The sequence below is a fragment of the Haliaeetus albicilla genome, chromosome 5 (genome assembly GCF_947461875.1).
Source record: "Haliaeetus albicilla chromosome 5, bHalAlb1.1, whole genome shotgun sequence".
NCBI lineage: Eukaryota > Metazoa > Chordata > Aves > Accipitriformes > Accipitridae > Haliaeetus > Haliaeetus albicilla.
In genome coordinates this window covers 13097869-13116171 of record NC_091487.1, presented here as the reverse complement: position 1 = coordinate 13116171, position 18303 = coordinate 13097869, and the positions used below count along the sequence as shown (strand labels likewise).

The 18303-nt window shown below is 41.6% G+C and overlaps 1 protein-coding gene and 1 long non-coding RNA gene across 5 annotated transcripts in view; one reads left to right on the top strand and one right to left on the bottom strand.

Annotated features, from left to right (window-relative positions):
- Positions 1–5587, bottom strand: part of LOC138685424 (uncharacterized) — an 86980-nt gene extending 81393 nt beyond the window's left edge. For both annotated transcript variants that reach the window (XR_011324669.1, XR_011324668.1), the window contains exon 1: positions 5102–5587. This is a non-coding gene — a long non-coding RNA (uncharacterized lncRNA). The remainder of the gene's footprint in view (positions 1–5101) is intronic.
- A 188-nt stretch (positions 5588–5775) lies between these two features.
- Positions 5776–18303, top strand: part of PPP2R5C (protein phosphatase 2 regulatory subunit B'gamma) — an 85620-nt gene continuing 73092 nt past the window's right edge. For 2 of the 3 annotated variants that reach the window (XM_069783451.1, XM_069783450.1), the window contains exons 1-2: positions 5776–5919; positions 7622–7687. In XM_069783451.1, coding sequence (XP_069639552.1) covers positions 5893–5919; positions 7622–7687 — 93 coding nt within the window. In that variant the 5' untranslated portion in view covers positions 5776–5892. Of the gene's footprint in view, positions 5920–6079; positions 6189–7621; positions 7688–18303 lie in introns of those variants that run through there. The other variant, XM_069783453.1, reaches the window with a different exon arrangement.

Below are 18303 nucleotides of genomic sequence, written 5' to 3'. Positions count from 1 at the left end.
TTGACCATCACACAAATTCGCACATGTAGGTCATTTTAATACTTAATAACCACTGTGCAAACTGTGGCCACAAACAGATAAAATGTTTTAAATATCATTAGATATTATTAGATATTTTTGTTATATATTATTTGTCCAGAATATTACTGAATCTCAGTAATGATGCCTGTCATGGTTTAATCCCAGTAGGCAGCTAAGCACCACACAGCCACTTGCTCACTTACCCCCAGTGGGATGGGGGAGAGAATTGAATGGGTAAAAGTGTGAAATTTTATAGGTTGAGATGAAGACAGTTTAATAATAATAATAATAAAAAAAAAAGACAAGACAACAACAAAGGAGGGGGAAAAAAGAAAAACCAGTGATGCAAAAAACCCCCAGACAATTGCTCACCACCAGCCAACCGATGCGCAGCCAGTCCCCAAGCAATAGCAGGCCTCGCCAACCTCCCTACCCCTCCATCCAGTTTTATGGCTGAGCACGTCATGTGGTCTGGGATATCCCTTTGCTTAGTTGGGGTCAGCTGTCGAAGCTGTGCCCCCTCCCAACTCCTTGTGCACCCCCAGCCTGCTCGCTGGCAGGGCAGTGTGAGAAGCAGAAAAGGCCCTGAGGTTGTGTAAGCACTGCTCAGCAGTAACTAAAACATCCTTATGTTATTAACACTGTTTTCATCACAAATCCAAAACAGAGCTAGCCCCATACAAGCTACTATGAAGAAATGTAACTCTATCCAGTACTTTGGAACTCAAAACCAGTACAAGGCCTCAGTAACATTCTGCCTGAGTTCTCCATGCTCATTATTTATGCTTTTCATGTTAATTTTAAAATTAAGTTGGCCCAAATAGAAATCCAGAATCAATGTGTTAATGAATATGGACAATAGCTACTAACAATGTCTGATACCAGGCCAATTACCATCCATATGTAACATTTCCAGCTGGTCCAGGAGCTCCATTTAAGCTCTGGCCTGAGCACCCAAACCTGGCCTGCTTTGTCAGAGTTGTATATGTATCCAGCCCTGCCTCCTTCCAGCATGACTTACTGACTGAGCTTCCTAGATGGACCTTAGGCATACATTGTAGGTAGTCTTGCCTCTGGCCCCAGTCTCCTGGATGAACCTTTGACCTATGTTATCAGTAGTCCTCTCTCTGGGCTTGTCTCCTGTAAGCTTGGACTTGCATTATAGGTAGTCTTGGCTCCATTCTTGTCCTTGGCCCTCTCTCCTGTTGCTCCTGAGTGGACTTGTTAGATGGACCCCTGACTTGCTACCTTGCCTTGTCTCAGACTGGTGACTATCACCATCCTGACCCCACTGGGATGGTACCCTGGTCAGAGAGGCCTTTGCTGTAGCCATGCTCTGATCCCAGCTCTTTCTCTCTCATGGAGCAGCCCCATTCTTGCTGCTCCCTGATAGAAGAGTCATAAGCAAGCTGACTTCTGGTTTTTCCAATAAGCCTCTGGGAGCTTAGTGAAAAGGGGGCTTAACATGAGCTTTCACTCTCCACCTGAAGAAAAGAGAGTCCTGAATTTTTAACATAAGTGAAAAACCTCCTAGTAAGCATTTTCTATAATGCTATAATTACCTAAATAACTGAAAATGTTATTCACTACATTCAAAATGAAATCTTATCTTTTCTTCAAACTTAAGAGGCAAGAAAGAGAATGAAAATTTCTAAGAACAGGCAAAACTCAAAGAAATCTGTATTTCAATGCAATACTTCCACATAGTTACTGAAAATTCTTAAAGCTGAGATTTAGATAGTATAATTAATCATACATGAGCATTTTTTTCATTTTTTACCAGTCCAAATTTTACAAAAATATGGAGTAATATTACAGCTAGAAGTATCCAATACTGACAGTACTACAAATACATATGATTAATTATGGTTCTGAATGTGCACTGCTGGTTCTGTGCTAAGTGATGCCAATAATTGCCATTTGTAACTATGTGGTTACACACAGGGCTGAAATATCATGTTGGTCACATGCATGAAGTTCTAAAATTTGACCTGTCACTCATTACCTCAAAAAAGTCTGACTTTTGTACAGCTTTGAATAAATTATTCTGTAACACTTACAACACAGCAGATCATGACAGCAGGGCATCCAACACTAACGGATATTAAAAGAATTGAGGAGAATTAAAGTCTAACTCTTTAGACTGAGAGCAGCCCAAGAATTATTTCATGTAGTTCAGGGTAGGCAGAATAAATCCATGCTAGTGGAGAAAGTTTCTGAAAGATGTTTAAGCTTCTTTGTGAAGTTGAATATACTGGCTTTGCACCTTTTGATGCTAGGTTGCATAGAATCAGAGTCTATTGCAGGTGCTGAAGAAGTAGTTTATTCCCTCAGCTAGTGCCTTCAGATTACATCTGAAGGCAGTTTCACTACTCCTGACATGAAAGTTACCTTAACTAGTAGTTTGGCCAGCACAAGCATAGAAAAATTGTTTGAATTTCAACCCATCTATTCCAGCCTCTTCACTGCCAGTGGTGCTTCAGTTTTCAGTTCTCTCTTTACGTCTGACACAGAGTGCCAGAAAACAGAAGAGATCTGCTTCAGTCAATAAAGAAGTGTTTTGAGAAACAGCCTGCCAATATTTGACAATTGTGTATAATGATGACAGTTCACTGGCTTCTCAGACCTTGTCCACAAGTGCAGTTGCATAGTTTCAGTTGAGCCAAATTAACAGCTTGCTAGCAAAAAGTTTCATTGTCTCCTCTCTTCCCTGCTCAGTTAGTTTCCTGCCATTTTAGCAAGCTGAACTGGCATAGCACCCAATTAAACTAGAGAGAGTTCATGGAAAGCAGTAAAACCATACAACTGGGGATGGAAGATGTTATCCCTATCACAGTGACAGTGATCTGTTCTATAAACTCAGGCCAGAGCATGACTGCTTAACTGCTGTAAAGGAATTAAAACAAAAAAGAAAAAGAATATCCAATACAGTTGTAATCGACTGTGTAAATATTCCCCTTTCATTGGCACATGGGACACTTGGCCCGGTTTCAAGCTATTAAATATTATCCAGGTGTTTTACACAAGACTTGAAATTATTTTGTGATTTAACTTTTGCAAGTTTAGACAATTTCATCAATACAGTAAAAAAATGCAAATTGGTAGCTATGCTACATGCATTAGCTTTTGCTATTTTAATTACAGAGATAGCCTAATCAGTCTGAGTCTGTTCTGGTTTTTGAAAACATCTAGTTTGCATGAAACATGTTCAGAAGTTAATGCAAATATTAATATAGTCATATTCACACTCAGATTACATCACCTTATTTACATATTTAATTCTACTCTGTAGCAGAATAATGATGGGCCACTGTAGTAAAAATAAGGTTTCATCTTAGTGCCGCGTGAAAATGTAAGTCACTTGTCTTATTCTCATATTTTATGAAGACGCTAGAGCATACAGATGGAACTATTTTTCTTGTAAACCACCTCCACCCACTGATTATTTCATATAATACAGCAGGCCTTGAAAAACACAATTGCTTTCTGTTACTGGTGAATAAGACTCTTTCCCCAGCAAGTGAGGTGAGGGGGAGTCAAGTTTTCACAAGAGTTTCTACATCTGTGGTCACAAAGAAAACCTCCTAAATGTTAACTGAGTCAGTGCCATCTTTTGAACCTGCATTCAGTCTGACGTATTGATTCAAGGTTTCCCAACTAACAGCAAAATAAGAACAGACAATTTTCGCTGCTGCTATTCAGAAGTACTTGGGTAACAACAATACTGACAGAGTTTTTCCATTATTTGGAAAAACTATGAGCACTAGCAAGCACAAAGGAGGCCAAGAGCCAATGAGAAACTCATTAAGCTGCTTAAACTGATCTCAATCTAGGCTGTTGAGGTCACATCCCGCCCCCGCCACATATTTCCACCCCCTTCCTTTGGCCAATGCTAGTGTTTACAGAAGCAGGTGTTGGTGTGCCAGTTCAAGGCAAAAAAAAACCCAAACAACATATCACTTTGGTGGGAGAGTTTTCAACCTGATCAATTCTATGAGCTGGTTTAAGGACCTGCACAATACCAGCATCAGTGCAGAGGAGGGAGATAGGAACACAACAGCTGGGAATTAAGAGTAGTTTAAGCTTCTATGAAGCTGAAACCTAACAAAGAACTGGAAGCTCTCAAGTTTATCCTCGGCTGTACAAACCCTTTCATACACTGATCAAACTCCAAACTACAGACGGAGGTATATTTCTTTCTCTTACTGTCTCTTAGTATGTTCAAAATCCATGTTGTTCTTTTGGTCAGCAGTCTCATTTATTATTAGTAACTCTTTCATGACTGGCTCTTAACAGAAGCACAATAGTGATAACTGCACCTCATTTTTAAATCCTCAAACCAGAGAAGATTAGGGAAAGGATAAGAGGCAGACATGACTTGTTTTCTAGCACTTAAGAAACAGGAAAGGAAGGGGACTGAAGCGAGAGGAAGCAGCTCTCCATAGTCAGTAGACTTTGCAGTGCCTGGAAAAAGCAAAGTTTCTTTGTCCTTTCACCACAGCAAAAGCAAAGCGTTCAAATATTATGGATGCAAGCCGATGGTAGATACCATCACATCAGACACAAGCGGTTATTAGAAATCCCAGTTCCTAAGAATGAAAGCACAGATGCTTGCTCATGCTGGCTTTGATACAGGTTAAGTAAGGAAAGAGATCAATTTCATTTTTATGCAGGTATTTATTAGGCTGTAATTTTTCTACCGTTTTGTAGCACAGCACAATTAGAATTTAATAAGCACGTCTAAGCTCATTTTTAAATGCTTTATGTCTTGGCATTATTATGAGTCTCAGTATTCCCTGTTTTTTTTCCTCAGCTAATGGTAATTTGGGGCTTAAGCTGGCCACTTGAGAAAGACAGTTTGTAAAGATGAAGTATATGCACCCTTCTTCTTTTGTCTAAGAAGATTGTTCTGATTTTTGCATTCTGGCTTTGAGAGATTAAAAAGCAATTTGTCTGAAAAAAAGTATCTCTGGTACAGGTGGGCATCATGAAAACAAACACATCTGCACCTAGGCTTTTAAACACAAACAAGGGATAAAGAAACTGTTATAAAATCAGGCTGCGACTATGCAAAGCTCACCTTTTCCTTATCCATATACTGCAAGTACATACTGAAGTCCTCAAACTGATGATGGCCACACTGGATTTGTACGAGAGGGCCACAATGCTTCAGATATGCCCTATATTGTTTTACTTTTTTCTTCCTTGAACATTTGCCGCTCTGCAGTGACAGGCTCCCGGACCCCGCACGGCGGTCCCCCCTCTCCCTGCATCCACAGCGGCGGAGCCCATACCCCTCACTCAAGAGCGGGCTCCGGTAGGCAGCTCGGGCTCGGGGGGGGGGCTGCAGGGACCTCTCAGTTCCTACGGGGTGCCGTCGCCTGAGGGAGATCCTGCCGGAGGCCCGGGGCGCTGAGGACACCTCAGCCCGCCCCGCTGCTTCCCCTCAGAGCGGCGGCGGGACTGGGGCGCGGGGGAGGAGCGGCTCAGCCTGCGGGGCCCACCCCGAGGCGTGGCTGGAGCCACGGGGCCCGCCCGTGGCGGCCCGGGCGGAGCGGGGACAGTCCCGGTCCCAGTCCCGGGCCCGGCCGCCGCCGCCGCCGCTCGGGAGCGTGACAGGAGGGGTGAGGGGCGGGAAGGCGCCGCGAGCCCCGCCCACCAGGTGACGCTTCGGGAGCCGCGGCTCACGTGACTCGGGCAGCCAATGGGGAGGCAGCGGCCCTCTCACGGCGGGCGGGGGGCGGAGGAGGAAAGGGGAGGGCTGAGGCCGCCGCCGCCGAGGACGGGGGCAGCGGCTAGCGGCAGCGCGGGGCGGGCGCAGCGCGGAGCGGGGCCGCCGGGGGTTGCGACTCTGCGGCGCGTGGGGCGGCCATGCCGAATAAAAACAAGAAGGAGAAAGTGAGTCGGGGGGGGGGGGCGTGGGGGAGGGGGGGAGGTCGGGCCCCGCGGGGAAGCAGCGGGGCGCAGGCCCCGCGGGGAGGAGGGGCCTGGGGCAGAGCGCGGCGGGGAGCGGGGGGCGGCAGCGGCGAGCGGAGCCCGGCGCCGAGGGGGCCGGCGGGGCGCTCCCCCGCCGCTGGGGAGAGCCGGGCGAGGTGCAGCCCCCTCCTCTCACCGCTGTGTGCCGGCCGCCTTCCTTCCCCCGGGTGCTGGGGAGGGGGCAGCTCCCGGTGAGGCCTAGTCCGGGGGGGTGCCGTGGCGGCCGGGGTTGGGGAGGGGGGAAGGGGAAGGGGGGGGGGTCCTGGTATCGTTTCGCCGGGCCCCCGGGGTCCGCCCCGCCGAAGCGGGGGCGCGGAGCCCGCGGTGGGCAGGCGCGGAGTGGGGGGCAACCGGAGGGAGGCCGTGGTTTTGGCGTGCGGGGGAGCGCTGGAGGGAGGGGGTGGGAAACGTGTCCTCAGCCGTGCCTGGCGGAAGGGTGAGCTGGGAGGGGGTGTCTCTTACTTTGGGGCCGGCCCGGGTGTGTTGAGGGGGGGGGGGGCAGTTTTTCATGGCGGCAGGGCTGGGGGGTTGGGGGGGTTGTCTGTCCCCACAGCTGCTTGCTCGGTCCCTGTCCCGGGAAGTTTCACTGCTGCGTGGCTCTGGCTGCAGTTGAAGTTGTGGTTGAGGGACCACCGTAAGCCCTCAAGGAGCATTAATCGCCACTCGAAATCTTTTCGTGTTCTTCTCCTCACAGTGGGAGAGGATCTAGCTTTGGCCCCGCTTTGCCTCAGTTTTCCCCGGAGCTCCCGGGAGTGATTTGTCTGGCAGCCACGAAAGGGGCTCGCACGAGAACTTATAAATCCAACAGAAAGTTAACTGGATTGCACTTTATTTTATGTAATAGGCAATTAGCCATATAAGTGGAAGTCAGAAACAGTGAAATATACTGTCTGCCTCATCCAGCTGCTATCCCTCCAGACCTTTTCTGTTTGTTTGACTTCTGCTTGTCTTAGTTTTTCAGCATCGTTTTAAAATTAGATGTGGGGAGGTTGGGTGTTGTGGTTCACAGGAGTTTGTTTGTTTTAACTTTTTCCCCAATATCTTTGCCCCCTTTGATATTAAAAACATTCATACTTTATGAGAATAACAAATCTCAAAAATATGCTAAATATGCTATGGGTGAAGGGTGCAAGTTGAGTACAATGCTGGGAAGGAGAAATTTGAGTTGTGGGCCTAATTCTAATACTAGACTTTCTAGCCCCTAGAACAGACAGAATAATGAAGTGTAAAATGTTTACTGCACTGATGCCAATTTCAAAGCTAAACTAAATACAAATATTCCTCAAGCTAAAAGCCAAAGACAGCAAGGGTAAATTCTTAGACATGGTTCAAATCACTTGCATTCTTTGTCCCTGCCTGCTTACCTATGTGAAAACTCATCTTTTGGGTGAATTTTGAGGCATAAATAAAATTCTGAAACCTTTCTGCAGATGAAAAATGTTTAAAGCAGCTTTGTAGAGACTGGTAGTTCAGCATTAAGATCTTCCAATGAAACAGTATAATTTTTGTCCTGTCAACTTTAGTATTCTTAGTGAGTGTCTAAAAAAACCCCTTATTTCTTGACTTGAAAATCTGTGTAGACCTCCTTTTCAAAGTAACTGAGACTGCAAACTTTTTTTTTAAGGAACCTGCAAAATCAGTCAAGAGTGCAAAAAGTGGCAAAGATGGACAAGATAACCAAGAACATGAGGTAAATATTACTAAAATATGTAGGGTTTTTTAAGGCAAATTTGTCATGATTTTTGAAGAGTGTTTTAAGTTTTTCTGGATTGTTATAATTTTGACATGACAGGTGGCTTTGAGGGAAGGTGGTTGTGGAACTACTACCCTAATAGTTGACAAAAAGTCTTCTTAAGATGCTTTTGAGGAAGTTAATTTTATTTAAAGTAAATAAATGCTTGCTTGCTACAGTCTTAACCAAAAAGGAAATAGATGAATATTTATAAGGTCTTATCGTAAGGTTTTGGGCTTGTCTTCTAGTTGTTCATTGCAGTTTTTATCATTCTTTGTAATTCCCAGAGCTCTCTTCTCTCAAACTGTTGATGTTGGTGTGTCAGTAGCCTGTTACATTGTCAGGAGACCTTAGGTTCAATCAAAGGCTGCCAGTTGTTTTGTTGTGTGATTTTTTTTTTTTTTTTTTTTTTCCTTTTTATAGGTATACAATGGAATGTTCCATTTTGTCTGATTAATCTATGGTTGATGCTGAATTTGGGGGGGGAGGGGGGTGTCCTTCTGTATTACTCTGTTTTGCCCACCAGAAAGGTGCAGTGACTTGAAAGGGGTTGATTAAATCATTATTCACTCCCTTTCCCACATTAATCCAGAAACTCAGAATTAACAGATTTGCTTCATTTGGAAATCTACTGCATAGGTGGCTTCTGAAATTTCCTTTAAAATGTTCATAACAGCCTAAATGTAAAATACTACACTGAAAAGTTTATGTATGTCAGCCTCTAAACTACATGTCTTGATACTGAAAGATAATGTTTGAGAACAAAATACTCACCCAGCTTTACCATTTTTCCCCTCCCTGAAATGACTTGGGGGTAGGTGGGTGGGAATATTAAGTATATTCTTTCTGATACACTTCAATGAGTTCTCATTTGTTTGTTGTGCAGAAAGATGCATGCTACTGTCAGAAATTAATAAGATCATTAAAACTTTTAAACTATTTGTACAAGTATTTTGGCAAATTCAGATTAAAAAGGGATTGAGTTTTGGTGGAGGGAACCTAGCTCCTAGGAGGGATCTTAGCTATTAGGAAAGCTCATAGAATGAAATAAGAAATGTATCAGTATAGATGTTTATAATGGTGTAAATAGATGTACTTTATTGTAATACGTTCTGTCTTTACAGTATATTGCTGTGATGTTAAAAAGAGTACTACTTCTTGGCTGTAATTTTAGTTTCTGTGCAGTTGTAAGGCTCATCATTATCAGTATCTTTGCTGTATATTTGTTGACTGCTTATTTTCTCAAGCTTCTGAATGACAAGCTGCTGAGACCAAAACTGATTTTCTTATTCCTTCTTGGTACGTCAGGATAGGATGTAAAGCTCCCATAGTTATTTAGTGGAGAGCTTTAAATGTTAACTGAAAATGTATATGCAGTTTTGTTTGTAATTTCCTTCTGTGTTTGTAAAGCTAGCTTTTTCTTTTTTAACTTAAAATGTGAGAGATGAATGTCAATAGGAGAATATGTTGTAGTGTTCATGCATTTTTCTTTTTCAGTTGTCCTTCCAGGTAGAATTCCCAATGAAAAGTACAGTTAACTTATCTATGATAATTAATCATATGTGAGTAGGGGCAGAATGGGAAAGGGACTGGGAATGTGACTGGCACATATAGTATGATTGCCATTCCCAGTGGGCATTGTTTAGTCTCCATATAATTTTGAACACCTCAGTGCTTGACTCATTAACTTAATAGAGTAATTGCACACAAATAGTAATGTAGACTTTGCTTTCTATTGTGGCTGGCTGTAATCATGATGTATGTTAGTTGGTGCCTATATGAGCAGAAACTATTTGTTAACATAGTGGAGATGAGTAAACACAGAAATATTCTGGAATGCACTGAATACATTTTTAGGGTTGGTTTTGTTTTTTTTTTCTTTAGAGAAGGTTGTCTTCATATTTCCTTTTACATGTGTTTTAACATGGCTTTTTAAAAATCCTCTTCTGGACTATGAGTAGATTAGGAAATATGCTGGTTCATTTAACTTTTTCCCCTCAAAATGCGTTTAATGCATATGCATTTAATGCAAATAGCATATTGTAAAGGCTAGAAACTGCTATTCAAAGAACAGGGACAACACAAGCAGCAGCATCCCACAAATACTTTATTTATAGACACTTTCATAGCACTTAACTAAATTCATGATGCCTTGGACTTCTATAGATAAAAAAGTACAACGGATCTTAATATTTACAAAAATGATCAAGTGTTTTTCCTGTCTTGCAGTCAGGGAAATGAGATTTCAGTTGAATGAAGCTGTATGGCCAGTTTGAAAAGGGATTGAAATGATTCCCGGTATGCCAGGTCAGGATGCCCATGCTGAAAGGGGGTGAAGATTGCTTAAGTTGATGCTTGTCTCAGTGTGAAAATTACGGCAATAGCCCATAAGTGTGTAGAGAAGTACTAAATAGTAGCTGCAGTACACAGGTGACCTACTGAAGTCAATAAGTCTTCATTTAAATCTCAAAGAATCCAATTGTAGTTGTGTTTGAAAGCAAGGTCTATCTTGCCTATTTTCTTGTCTCCAGCATTCCCACCAAGCAGATATTTAGGGGAAAGAACACAAGATAATTCTTCTTGCATTAGCTATGCCTTCATTACTTGATGCAATACCAAAAGAGCCATGCTACATTTGGAGCAACATGGACCTCTCTTCTTATTTGCTGTGAGGTCAGGAGCTGATACTCAAGAAGAGAGATTCAGAAACAGAGTAGATGTATGGTCTTCCATCCTGGTATGCTTTGCTTTAGGCCAGTATGTGGCTTAGAAGGTTGCTTAGCTGAGGTTTTGTTTTCTAAAAAGAAAACAAATTCAGACTAACAAGTCTGTGTATTCATTTGCTAAAGATTTCAAAGTAATGTACTTAAACTTTTTATGAAGCTACAGTGCTCATTAGTTCACATTGAAAACCTGTCGTGGTTTAACCCTGGCCAGTAACTAAGCACCACGCAGTCTCTCTATCACTCCCCCTCCTCAACTGGACAAGGGAGAGAAAATATAACAAAAGGCTTGTGAGTTGAGATAAGGACACGGCGAGACCACTCAAATCACTGTCATGGGCAAAACAGACTTGATTTGGGGAAAATTAATTTATTGCCAATCAAACCAGAGTAGGGTAATGAGAAATAAAACCAAATCTTAAAACATCTTCCCCCCACCCCTCCCTTCTTTCCGGGTACAGCTTTACTCCTGATTTTCTCTACCTCCTCCCCTTCTGAGGCACAGGGGGACAGGGAATGGGGGTTGTGGTCAGTTCATCACATGTTGTCTCTGCTGTTCCTTGCTCTTCAGGGGAGGACTCCTCACACTCTTCCCCTGCTTCAGCCTAGGGTCCCTTCCATGAACCTGCCTGGGCTGCAGGGGGACAGCCTGCCTCACCATGGTCTTCCCCACGGGCTGGAGGGGAATCTCTGCTCCAGCACCTGGAGCACCTCCTCCCCCTCCTTCTTCACTGACCTTGGTGTCTGTAGGGTTGTTTCTCTCACATGTTCTCACTCCTCTCTCCAGCTGCTGTTTCTGTGCCTGCCACAACTTTTTGTTTCCCTTCTTAAATATCTTGTTCCAGAGGCGCTACCACTGTCACTGATTAGCTCGGCCTTGGCCAGCGGCGGTTCCAACTTGGAGCCGTCTGGCCTTGGCTCTGTCGGACATAGGGGAAGCTTCTAGCAGCTTCTGACAGAAGCCACCCCTGTAGCCCCCCTGCTACCAAAACCTTGCCATGCAAACCCAGTACAACTTGAAAGTCTTAGCACAGGTAAGTACTTATTAGGCAACTCATTGTGGACTATGGCAGAGGAGCTTGAGTTCTGGAGGTTGAGGGAGAGGAGAATACCTTTCCGAAAGTTCTGGGGTTGTTTTCCCCACTTTGTTCACATGTATTAGGACTGGGACTGCTCCTAAATAATTTCTGGAAATATCTACTTGTCACAGAACATTCTTTCAATCAGCTGACATTATCCTGTTTTAATTGTTTAGTATGCTAATTTGTATCTGCATGTGACTCTGTATATATATTTATTGTCACTTGTATAAAGCAGCTGTCATTTAAGCTCTTTTCCATTATTATTGTTAGGTGGGCAATCTCTGTCACTCAGTGGCACAACGTTCTTGGGTGCATTGAATTCAGCATCCTTGAGGCAGAAGATTCTTCTGTATTCTTCATAGAAGCAGATGTCTTTTACAAAGATATGTATTTAGCATAGATCGGATTTATCTCTTTTAATTAATGCCTGAAGTTCAGTATTAATTTATTTATAACATAAAACAGTGTTTTAAGGGTTTTGGTAGTATTCCCTACCATATTGTCAGTTTGATGCCAGTTATATAGCCACCTAGATCAGGAATGGCTGATAGCCTGTAATAAAGCATCCCCAAATCCCCAAGTTTTCAGTGGACCAAATCAATAAGCTATGTTTGACTGCTGAATACAACACATAACAAACCTAGCTGTACTCTAGCTATTTGTTCAGTATGTATTCAGTAATACGTCCCAGCTGGACTGACAGGCAAAATAGCCAGTGTTTTCATGAGTCAGTCCCATGCAGTAGATAAAATTGATTTGGAAATTGGTCTTCTTTAATTTGGAAGAAGAGAGGTACTCGTATTATTAAATGAATTTGAAATTTTGAACAACTAGTCCTCTCAAGCTTGAATTGCAGAAGGGCTATAAATGGACAGTGCTAGACCTTTGGTTTTCTGAAGCTTTCTGGGGCTATTGGTTTGGGATTTTGCTTCTAACATTAGCAAAACAGGACTTAAAACCGAAACTATATAAAATCAGGATGGATTTTTCTCTTGTACCAGCTATGTAAATAAAGTCTGTGGGCTTTGGGGTTTTTTTTGTTTGTTTGTCTTTAAACTGGTGTGCCAACTTCTTTTAAAAAAAATAATTTGAAAAGTAATTTTTGTCTGTGGCTTGCAGTTCTGTTTTTCTTTGACAGTTTTTTTTAATGGGTTGATAGAACCATTTAAAAATACTTAAGTGTAGCAAGTGAATACACCTTTAGTACTAAATGAGATGCTATTTGCTGACTAGAAAGATGCAGTATGTATTACTCTTAAAGCAGCTATGCGTTTTTTTGTTTTTAACTTCTGTAATTTCCTATTTCCAATTTTTAGTGACATCTTGTCTTATTGTTTTTGGGAATTGGAATTTCCTTCTGCATCCAGAGCAAATGTACCTGAATAGTGAAAGACGTTACCTTAACAGTGCTTGTTATGTAACTTTAATCTTATGCTTTTAAAACTAATGGATTTGATTAAACAAGTGTATCAAACACTGCTGTATACAAGTATTTTGTTACCTATAAGGAGATGCTTCTGAAAACAGGATCCTGTGCCCTTCTAGTTCTTACGCAAGGCTGACAACCACTTGTGTAACATATGGTGTGTGAGGTCTTTGGTTTGTGGTTTGTTTCAGTACTTGATATCCTTTACTTCCTAATCATGCTTTTAAACTCTCTGAATCCTTCCTGAATGGAAACACAGCAGTGAAGGCAAAGGCTGTTCTAATCAAAGGAGCAAAGTGGCCTTCAAAAATGGGTATCAGCAGTTTGTAAACTGAAAACATCCTTTTCATCCTTTGTTTCAAATTGTTTCTCAGGTTTTTTTGTAGGACTTAAGGCCTACCACTCCTTGAACACTTGAGTCCTCTCAAAGTTTATTAATGCATAAGTGTAATACAGAATTATTAGTATAGTTATCCCATAGAGAATACAAGTAGTAAGAAAAACCAGGTAGCCTTTGAATCCACCCATATGTTCACAGACTTTACAAACATTAAATCTTGTTTGGCTTTTTTCCGCTCTCAATTTCATTTGAAGCCAGAATAAATTTGTAATTCTACAAGTGGCATGGTAGATTTTGGTTTTTTGTTCATATGTCGTTGTCCCCCTCCTCCTCAGGCTTTGGGGTGCAATTTAAAAAAAAAAATCTAGGAAAAAAATCCTGCTCCATTCCTGAATATACTTCTTAAAAGATGACTGCCAAATGTTATTGTTTGCTACACCTTTATAGTGACTATAATTTGATATGCTTCTTCATCACTGTTTGGTTTAGCAGTCTGAAGTACTGAAAAGTAAACTTTTATAGTGACATGTAAAGTAAAAGCATGATGAGAGCCAAAGATGAAATGATTTGGTGTAGCAGTTCTTTAGAAGTGGTCAAGTTTATTATTATACTACTAAATGCCCAGGGACCTTGTCATGGACTATAACTCTCTTGTATGCAATCTAATACAAGTACCACATTGGCGGGCAGGGGGTGAAGCAAAAAAACATTTCAATATGCGTATGTGAAGTGAGAAACTTGGGAATGGATCAGGGAGCACAAGAACACAGACATCATTGGTAAAGCCACATATACAGTAGCCTTAGCTCATCAGTAGCTTTATATAATTAAAATTTACAGTAAAGTATAGGAGTTGGGCCTTAAAGCAAATGAGATGAGTTAGTGTGTGTTTTCCTTTAAATGTGGGAACCTTACATGTATATGTGTCCATATATGTGTGTGTATATATATAAAGAAGCACAATGGTAGTTTTTGTTGGGTTTTTTTGAAAGTAAAAGGGTGGTTCAGGCTGATCAGAGAGAAATTACAAATTAAAATCAAGAACTAAAGTAATTTAAGCCAGGCCATCGTTTTTCAGATTCTTCATCTCTGTATTTATACAAATGTTTTGAAATAGTACTTAGGACATTATCTAGTTTTAATCATATTTAATTAGCTAACTGATGGTTGCAGGTAACAAGTTTTACTTTTCTGGGGGCATTTGTTTCTTTGAAGATTGATTACAGAAGATCCATTAAGAAACAAATGTTGCTTTGCTGCCTGTTTGTGAAGTACCAGGTACTCACTGATGGTGGTGGTTCAGCAAATGCAAACCAGCATCAATCCACTTGTAGTCTGAGGCTGGGCACCCTATCATCTTTGCCAATACTCTACAACCTCAGGCTGCAGATCTGATCTCTGACTGAAAGGAATCAAATGTCAGTTTGTTCCTGGAGTAAACTAGTTAAAAAAAAGTTTACGAGGAGCAAATGGAAACCAAACCTTATGCTACTGATATTTAACTATGAATGTAAAATTACAGTGCAAGAATGTGAAGGATGCAGTACACCATGCTGAGACATCTTTGGCAATTGCTGGGATTGGTTTGATGTGTCGCAAGTCAAGTGTGTTGCACAAAGCTGTGATGATACAATTCTTTAGAAGATAAAACTTGGGCCTTGTGTGTAAGGAGCTAACAGGAAATGCAAGCAATGCTTTGTGTCCTGAAAAATAAACGCCAGCAAGAAAGGTGGAAGAGCTTCTGCAAGTTGTAGATCAGTTTTCTAAAATGGTCTGTGACTGTAAAACTTGCCGTGGGCGCTCCTCCACAGTGAAGAGGGCCAGATGACCTTCACTGCTTGTAGGGAACTTCCCAGTTACTGATGCAATTCAACAAACTCCATGTTGTCTCTGACAAAACACTAATGGAACTCCACAGTTGGACATCAAGAGTAGCCAACAGTAGCATTGCTATATATAAATGCAAAATCACAGTTGCTAAACAAGTCCTACAATGTAAATCAGTGAGTGCTGATTACAGTGTGCTAAAATATATAAATTTTGTTGTCACCACCCTGTTGAAAAGTTAGTCTTTTTGTTTATCATTATAATAACATGGATCCTCAAAGCTTTTGGATACAGCTCTTGCTATCTTACCAAATAAAAACACAGTAAGTTATGCTGAGACTAGCACTGGACTATCCAATCACTGAGACAATCTTGAATGATAATAAACATACTTGCTAGAAAGGTAGCTGCAAAGATCATTCTAGCTGGCCAATCCAGGTATCATTCTGGCAAATTATTTTGTTGAGGAAAAACAATAGAAATCAAAATTGTGGTCTGTGCGAAACCAACCAAAGCCTTCAGCACCACAAGCTGCATCTCCAGAGGCTCCTCAGTAAGTTGTCTGTCCAAACAGTCTTGTGGCGGTGAAACTAGTGAACAATAATGGTGTAGTAGCAAGACTTCTCAACAAAGTGAGATCCTCAGAACTGTTTACCATCCAGAATGGTAACCAGCAAGCATGTTGTTTTGCTCCTGTTTTTAACTGGGTTGTTTATGGATCAATGCCCCTGTTTGTGTCCAGATGATTAAGAATCCATATCAAGCTTTGTATAGTTTGCACTGAGTCTCAGTAGATTGACTGACATTAAGATTGTAGCTAGTTGCTCCATAACAAGCTCCTTAGCAGTGATTGCATGAACTAGAATTTCTGTAGGCTGTCTGGATAGCTCTGTCAGGCCATATCTTTCGTACCATAACAACAAAAGTTTATTCTGGTATTGTCCTGTTGGAAGGCACGTTGAACTGGTGATGTTAACAACACAGCATTGAAATCAGTTGACAAATACTGCTCTCCTGGTAGTGTGCGGTCTTGAAAAACTTACCTTGGTCCCAACTGCTAATCTAACACCACCAGCTCACCTCCTGCAGGTAATGCTGTGGATATGTTTACCAGGTTGATGGCTACTGAGCCATATGCCAGGTATGATCTGTCCCTGTTTCCCACCCCCAAAACAGTAGATGAAGATCCGCAAAGGGGAGAGCTCCGTGGCAGAGTTCAAGATTCCTGGAGTGTTCAGAGATTTTCACACTACATTGAAGTTACTGCAGAGGGGAAAAAACTGCATGGAAGGCTCTTTACTGCTCTCCACCCATTTTGACTTCTTGATCTTTGATTTCAGTTCGCATCTCAAGAGATTAAATTAAATTCAACTTCTCAGCCTAATTACATTGATTATATATTAGGCCTCAACCTCTTAGCCGAATTACTTTGATTACATACTGGGCCCTCATACAGTTTTGAAAATGAAGTTATAAATGTGCCTTTCATGTTTTCTTATGTTCTTTGTTTAGTTTCAGTAAATTGTATTTCAGTTTCATTGTAAGTATATTTCCAGTATATAATCCAGAATGATTTTATAACCCCTTCTGAGGCTGCCTTGGTAAGAAATGAGCTTTTCTGAGTGCTGTAGTTCAGAACTCTGTTTATCTTAATGAAAAATAAGTCCATGGAGGCGACTTACTATACCAAAAGAAAAAGAAGGAAGGGATTAATTCTGCATTAATAGAAGCATTCTCCCTCTGTTCTCAGATTCAGACTAATGATTCTCATTAAAAGTGTTCTATGCTTTTTGCTCTGTGTACCTGCATTTCACAGGGAGTCTTAATCATGTGTTAATTGATACAAGGTTCACCTATCCAGCTTTTGTAGTCCAGAGTTTTTATCAAGGTTTTTGCTGGTATGTGGCTTGCTGCTGCCCTTGAATTCAGTGGCGATACTCATTAGAGGGAAGAAATTTGCAGATTAGTGTTAGACTGATCTGTATCAAGAAACACCATATGGGGTGCTGCCTAGCACTGTGTTTTCTTCAGGCAGAGAGAATCTCTCTTGCCTTGTGCTTAGGCGGTGATCTGATTTTTGTCTCTAGTAAGCCATCCAATTTTTTTGATCTTGAATGACAGATGCATCCAGGTGATTTTATTGTAATTTCAGATCCTCACCTTGCTCTGACCAGTTTATCTTAGAAAGTGGTATGAAAGCTTGCTGCATTGTTATAGAGTTGACCCCACTCTAGGCTTGGCTTGGCTAGGCTCTTGATTTTGTGGAGCAGAAGGCTTTGTGTGCTTTGGTCTAGATCAGTTATTAGTGCGTGTGCTTTGAAAGCTAAGATCAGGCACAATTCTTCTGGTTGCCCATGTTTGGTCAAGGTAGCTTGAATACCAGTTTTTGGGGGGACTGTCAGAAAGGGAAGAATAGAGTCTACTGAAAGACTTGTTGACATACAGGGGATGCAGGGTAGATCCTCCTTCCAGATCCCAGTACTCTCTCTCTTATGTTGTAGGTGGCTGGCCAAAAGTAAAAGTTGCCATGTGGGCTGTTTGATCAGTTTAATTTAAAAAGGAAAATTGGCTGTAACTGTAGATGTGCTTGGTCTACTCACATCTTTCTTCCCTGGTCACAAACTTAGTATTGTGCTCTGACCTATGCTTCCCTGTGTACAAGTCGGGGTGATGAAGGATCCAACTTTGCTCAAAACAGTGATGTTAAGACAAGGAATGTACTGCATCCTGCTTGATGCAGGAGGACTTAAGGGAAGAAGGGATGCAAGGACTATCTTGAACTGTCATGACTGGCAAGAAACCTCCTTCTCTCGTCCCTGCCTTTCACTCTCTTGAATTCATTTTAGGCTTATTCAAGGGCACTGAGGAACATAAACTCTATTTTTTTTTTTTTCAGTTGTTAAAAGCAGAAGTTAAAAGTCGGAATCACACTGTTCCTGATTGTCTTAATGTTCATAAAAGTATGTAAAGCTCTAGCTTCTGAAAACTAAATTGATCAGAAAACCTGATGTTTGGGTTTTAATTATGATCTGAAGAAACACATTCTCAATCTGATGTTTTGTCAGAGCAATTTTACACATTTTTAGGGGTTTATCAGCACTTTTGGAATTGAATGTGTCTATGAGTATATAAACGTTTGGGTAGGAGGGAGCTGTTTGACAGACTGAGGGGGAGAA